This window comes from Ruditapes philippinarum, unplaced genomic scaffold (assembly GCF_026571515.1).
Source record: "Ruditapes philippinarum isolate M1 unplaced genomic scaffold, ASM2657151v2 ctg3691_1_1_1_1, whole genome shotgun sequence".
Taxonomy (NCBI): Eukaryota; Metazoa; Mollusca; class Bivalvia; order Venerida; family Veneridae; genus Ruditapes; species Ruditapes philippinarum.
In genome coordinates, this window is record NW_026863494.1 from 2,202 (window position 1) to 8,750 (window position 6,549).

The 6,549-nt window shown below is 32.0% G+C and overlaps 1 protein-coding gene and 1 non-coding gene across 2 annotated transcripts; both read right to left on the minus strand.

Moving 5' to 3' along the window:
* Positions 1-595: 595 nt before the first annotated feature.
* Trnaa-ggc (transfer RNA alanine (anticodon GGC)) lies at positions 596-668 on the minus strand. Its single transcript has one exon. It is a non-coding gene; the product is annotated as a tRNA-Ala (tRNA).
* Positions 669-1,218: 550 nt separating this feature from the next.
* Positions 1,219-6,502, minus strand: LOC132722223 (endonuclease III-like protein 1). Its single transcript, XM_060706672.1, has 5 exons — positions 5,920-6,502; positions 5,317-5,487; positions 3,505-3,658; positions 3,049-3,160; positions 1,219-2,652 (listed from the first exon to the last, which is right to left on the minus strand). Exons 1-5 carry the CDS (start codon positions 6,454-6,456, stop codon positions 2,472-2,474), a joined length of 1,155 nt encoding a protein of 384 aa, XP_060562655.1. The 5' UTR covers positions 6,457-6,502; the 3' UTR covers positions 1,219-2,471.
* Positions 6,503-6,549: the final 47 nt, after the last annotated feature.

Genomic DNA, 6,549 nt, shown 5'->3' on the forward strand with positions numbered 1-6,549 from the left:
TTCTAGTTATGTTTTAATGTAGTTTTTCAGCTCTTTTTAAAGGCAGTTGACCAGTGAATCAATTTATTCACTGGTGACTATGGAACACTGGTAACACCTTTGCTATAACCGAACTAGAGCATTATTTGTGAGTTACTTTTGTGTCAAATATGCAAAATTGAGCCCATATCATGGTCTTTTGAGGCCATAATTTAGTATAAAATTCCAAATTTGAGCCCTAAAATTTCTTTCATTTACCCTAAAATTCCTAAATTTTAGCCCTAAAATTTCTTAAAAATTGCCCTAAAATTTGCCCTAATTTTTTGTCAGAAGGTGCTGGACAGCCTGATATTTTTTTTATTATTTCAAGTGGTAGAAAATTAAATATCTTTTAAAAATAAAGAACGTTTTCTCACGCTGGCCGCCTTTATTAATTTGCATCGCCAATACTGAAAAGTATATATTTGTTTATATATTTAAATGTTTACCTTTGATGTTACAATTTTCAAGATATTCATACGAGACAACAAAAAATGTTGTGATGAGAAATATGAAATATTTTAATTAATATACCACCAAAATTATTGATCCATTTTAACCACACACAAAATCGGCATGTTGCAGCCAGGACTCGAACCACGGGTCTCTGGATTGCCTGTCCAGTGTGCTAACCACTACACTACAGCAGCCGATGCTTTCTTTGTGCCAATTTTTTGTGTGATTTTTCTATGTATAATTTCCTGCTCATGACTTTTTCATATATATATATACTTTCAATGCTCATATTTCATTGTTGTATTTCGTTTTATTTTACCTAAAAAGTCCCATTTGTTCTCTTGTTTTTATTTTTAATAGTTGTTTTTCACAATATATTTAACATTTCGTAAATATAGAATAATATATTTTTCACAGAAATTTACTTTGAAATCCAAATTTTAGTATGTTTTTATTTTACATATTGTTTATGTGGAATACATTATATATTAATACTAAATATCCATTATATTCATATTACATGTTCAAAATTTCCTTATCCTACAACAGCACTTACTGTATATCCATATGAAAAGTATGTTTCCATAGGAATATAAAAAAGTACAAAAATATTCAGTGTATTCAGTGATTCGACAGGAATGTTAAATTATTTCACAACATTATATATCCTGTATATATATATATATATCTTTTTCTAAAGACAATCATTATTTTGTTATCAGCTAGATATTCTTGTTGCTCAGATACTAAAATGATAATCATTTGGGCTGATTTGTAATTTTTATTTATCCATGACATTTTTATCCAGACAATCTTCTACTTCAGGTATTTTGATCATTGTAAGGCAAACTTTAGCTTACTTTGAATTTAAATATGTATATTGGAATAATTTTATATACATGTACTATTTTGCTCTATGATGCCATGCCACCACTTTCAAAATATTTAGACAGTTCATAATAATTATGATATTTAATATTCACAACAGAAAATTATACTTTTGTTATATAATGTTTAATTTTGTATTCATAAAATATAAATGCTGAAAATAAACATGTTGTTCTTATGACTTGTTATCACTGACTTTTAACAAAACTATTGCGTCCCAATCCTATTCACTTACAAAAGTTCGTCAACTTCGCATAGAAGCTTGTTAATTTATTGTTGGGACCTTTTTCCATCCACTGATGTTTAATTTAAATGGTAACAAATTGGGTATATTCTCTATAATTATGTTCTGCTAGCATCAAGCTACTTTAAATTTAGACATTCTTTTCATTTCCGAACAGTAAAACAAAGAGCAACAACAATGTTAAAACAATATAAAATTCTGACGAAGAAAAGCCATTAACAAATTATAAAAACATATATGAATTGTATATGTAATAAAACAATGAAATGTTATGTACAGAAACAAGAAAAATATATAAGTAATTGAAATATACATGTACACAAGCAGGCCATGATGGCACTTAATTGCTCACCCGAGTGTAACAACTGAAAAATTATTCTAAACAACACCTATTATAGCTTCTTCTTCCTTTTTTTAAACCACCCAAAGATCACTTGTGTCAAATTTCATTGAAATCTGTCCAGAATTTAAGGAAGAAATGTTCTTGAAAGCAAACCTTTTGTCTCTGCTTACATATGTTGAGGAACATGATAGAGTTCAGTAGCTAAGCTATTGAGAAAAGGTTTTGTAGAGAACCAAGTTGTTCATTAAAACAGATGTTTAGGAGATGTTGTTTTACAAGTATTTTTGGTTTTTCTTTTTGTTTCATCTTGTTCAGCAAACTTGGAACAATTTATGTTTAGCATTGTCAGTTTATCTGAAGAAACAATGAATGACCAACACACCTACACAATATCTCACCTTAACATACATGTATTGTCATCTACATGTTAGTGCAGAAAAAACTATCTCCTATTGTATTTCAATAGTAGTCAACCGGTTACTGCACTTAGGTGACAATATAATACTTAGGTGAGCTAAAACTTCATTGATCTTCATTACTTTCTGGTTCTTTCTTAATTTTCTTTGGCTTGCAGTATCTGAGCTGTGACCTGCCATACGGACAGATGTCTTTGTTTAGGCATTCAGAACACTTGGGGTTGACAGGTAGGCAAGTCTGCTGACCAAATCCAACCAATAGATGATTAATATCTGTCCAATATTCCCTATAGTTAGAAAATATATCAAATTAAAATCCTTTGCCTGCTATATTTATGAAATGGGTTTGCCCAGCTTTGAAATTAAAAATTTAATTTGAATTCCCACTACATGTAAGTTACATAACCACTATTCCTTCTCAAGTTAAAGTTTTACACAAAATTTCACTGTGACCTTGTCCTTTGACCTAAAGACCTCAAAATCAAATGGGGATGAAAAAGCTGCTACCAAGTTTAACATACTTTGGCTAATTCCTTCTTGAGTAACTGGTCAGAAAAAGATTTCTCACGGTGTGACTGTTACCATGACCTTTGACCTTATGACCTCAAAATTAAAAGGGGGGTCATCCTTCTTGCCATGGATAATATCACTTCTAAGTTACATAACAATTTATTTTTTCTCACCTGGGTAACCAGTCTTCTAGAGCTTTTCTGGTATCCTCTGGCAGTTTTGTTGTTTTCTTCACCCAACCAAGACGATTTGAGATTCTATGTACATGTGTATCAACTCCTATACCTACATGTATATCAAATATAAAGCAAAACAAGAAAAGTTACCAATTACAAATTTTGGAATTTGCATGTTTAATCTGGTCAGATATCACAATTTATGTAAAATACTTTACAAGAACTTGCCATTAATATCTTCATGCAAGTTTATATACTGAGCTTATAAACATATTTATTGTGAATCAATATACAAATAATGCTTTAGAATATTCTGTATATGGAGACATGGGTCAAATAAAAAGAATAGCTCTTTTATATACACAAGTCTGTCCTTCTGAACAATGTGTTGTACTTACTCTATTAATCATGTAACATGTTAAGGTGACTTATACAGTCTTGAAAAATACCCACCTTCAATTTGATTCCATGCACATTTCATAACCAAATAAGCCATCTTTGGACCTACTCCAGGAAGTTTACAGAGATCTTGTACAGTTGAAGGAATATCACCTTTATATTGTGTTTTAAGTATTTCACTGGTTTTCTTGATGTATTCCACTTTTCTCTGAAAATAGATAATTTCACAAAATTATGTTAAATCAAAAATTTGAAACAGACTTGAACTATCTTTCAGGTATTAAATCTCTTGTCTCTAAATGCATTCTTAAGAGTTTATCATAACGTTTTACTGTTTTACTGTTTTCCTGTTCTATTGAATATAATACCACAAAGACATTGTACATGTCATTTTCCAGCTTTAACTAACAAACAAGAAACATGGCAATGCCCCAAAACCAGGTTTTCAATTATCACCATTGTAGATAAATATATTGTAGTTGAAATACAAATACAAGCAACAAATTGTAACTATGTGCAATGTAAATCATGAATAATGTAGGAGAAATTGCACACAGAAGAAGAATTCACTATATATTCTGTATAAGGAAAAAAAACAAAGGGCCATAATTAGGTCAAAAATTAACCAATCACAAAACCCCGACAATATGCACCAGGGCACTTGATGACAAAGGTTCTGTGAAAGTTTGAACAAAATCCGTTGAGAAATGTAGGAGGAGTTGCATACAGAAGAAATGTTCACTATATATTCTGTATAAGGAAAAGAAACAAAGGGCCATAATTAGGTAAAATATTATCTAATCACAAAACCCCGACAATATGGGCCAAGGCACTTGATAACAAAGTTTCTGTGAAAGTTTGGTAAAAATCCTTTGAGAAATGTAGAAGGAGTTGCATACAGAAGAAATTGTTCACGATATAATTCTGTATAAGGAAAAGAAACAAAGGGCCATAATTAGGTCAAATATTATCTAATCACAAAACCCCGACAATATGGGCCAGGGCACTTGATAACAAAGCTTCTGTGAAAGTTTGGTAAAAATCCTTTGAGAAATGTAGGAGGAGTTGCACACAGAAGAAATTGTTCACTATATATTCTGTATAAGGAAAAAAAACAAAGGGCTATAATTAGGTCAAATATTATCTAATCACAAAACCCAGACAATATGCCCTAGGGCACTTGATGACAAAGCTTCTGTGAAAGTTTGGTAAAAATCCGTTAAGAAATGTAGGAGTTGCGCACAGAAGAAATTGTTCACTATATATTCTGTATAAGGAAAAAAAACAAAGGCCATAATTTGGTCAAACATTATCCAATCACAAAACCCCGACAATATGGGCCAGGGCACTTGATGACAAAGGTTCTGTGAAAGTTTGGTCAAAATCTGTTGAGAAATGTAGGAGGATTGCGTACAGAAGAAATTGTTTACTATATATTCTGTATAAGGAAAAAAAACAAAGGGCCATAATTAGGTCAAATATTATCCAATCACAAAACCCCGACAATATGCACCAGGGCACTTGATGACAAAGGTTCTGTGAAAGTTTGGTCAAAATCTGTTGAGAAATGTAGGAGGAGTTGCGCACAGAAGAAATTGTTTACGCCCGCCGCTCGCCCATCCGCCCGCCGACATACCTCAATCTAATAACCAGTTTTTTCCTTCGGAAAACCTGGTTAATAAAATGATGACTCCAGATATGCTTCTTTAGATTAATATACATGTAGGCATAAGTCACATCTCTGAAGAACAATCAAGCTTCAATAACCCAGACGGCTTCAAGACACCAGATTTATAAACCTAGGTGACAGAAATATCTACAGAGAATATAAAACATCTGAAAGTTTGGTAACTCATCTGTAATCACCTTCCAAAATCCAACAGGGTAGATAAGCTCTCCTAATATTTTATCCGAGGTAGAGAGAATATTGTCAATAGTACAACCATGTGCTCTTAATTTACTCATTGCTGCGGATGTGATCTGGTCCTTAGTTTGACTTGACAACATCAAAGAAAGTAATACTTGATATCTGTATACCTGAAATAAATTGTAAATATGTACTCAATGTTTGCGACAAATAATAAGAAATGCATGCAAATGTAGCTTTAAAATGATTATATGCTGCTGAGTGCATATTTTAAATTAGTTTGCTTTCATTGTATGTTCTAATCAGTCAGTCTTAATTTATTTTCAATAAATTCCATCACTAAATATCTTTCTACACGTAATGATTTGTGGGTTTCAACAATTACCCTTTTATATAATTGGTCCTATTAACAAAATGCAATTATTTGGGCCTGGTTTTTTATCCAATTTTCTTAATAAAGTTAAGTAATAGTCTGTCATTTACTTTTAAAAGGAGTATCAAATACCACAAGATTTTCAGGACATATAAGCATAGTAAAATAAAATTCCTAACATTTCTTGACATTACATTACATTTTTAACATTTCTCATAAAATAAAGAACCTCTGGTTTTGCATTTTCATCACTTATAACATCGCAACCCATGGTATCAACCGGTGCATCCCAAGCTTTTCTTATGTCATAAATATTATCAAGCTGCTGTTTCCACAAAGGTGGTTGCCAAACATTTCCCTGAACCACTTCCTCTGTAATTTGATTTACTCCTGGTTCAATCTTCACTTCAGCCTTTAATTCAGTCTTGATGTTTATGGTGTTTGAAGCATTATCATTGACAATTTCACTTTCTTCATTTTCAATTTTTATTTCAGTGTGTTCACGTTTTCTCCTTAACTTGCCACTTAATGATTGTGCACTGCTGTTGGTGTTGGCAGTATGCTGTGAACTTGACCTGGCAATCCTGTTAGCAATGCCAGTATTTTGAGTGACTGTATCCTTCGACCGATTTGTCACACATGAAGATCTAGTTAATCTATGTGATGGAAAATATTCTGACTTGCTCATCGTATAGAATCGCACGATCCTTGCGTCAATTGCTTCAAAAGTTAGAAAATATATTCTGCTTCCAAAACTTTGTAACATTCCACCATGCTGGATTTCCCGTAAGGTCGCATTTGATTGGTCGATGGTAAATGTCAATAATGTCGTCTATGCATTCACAAAATTGAAATCACA

Bases quoted from the DNA above. Each gene is read 5' to 3' on its own strand.
- LOC132722223 (XM_060706672.1), bottom strand. From the start codon at position 6,456: ATGTTACAAAGTTTTGGAAGCAGAATATATTTTCTAACTTTTGAAGCA. The intron at 5,488-5,919 runs GTTCTTTATTTT...AATTTATTTCAG, and splicing joins ATGAAAATGCAAAACCAGAG to GTATACAGATATCAAGTATT. The intron at 2,653-3,048 runs GTGAGAAAAAAT...TTCTAACTATAG, and splicing joins CTAGAAGACTGGTTACCCAG to GGAATATTGGACAGATATTA.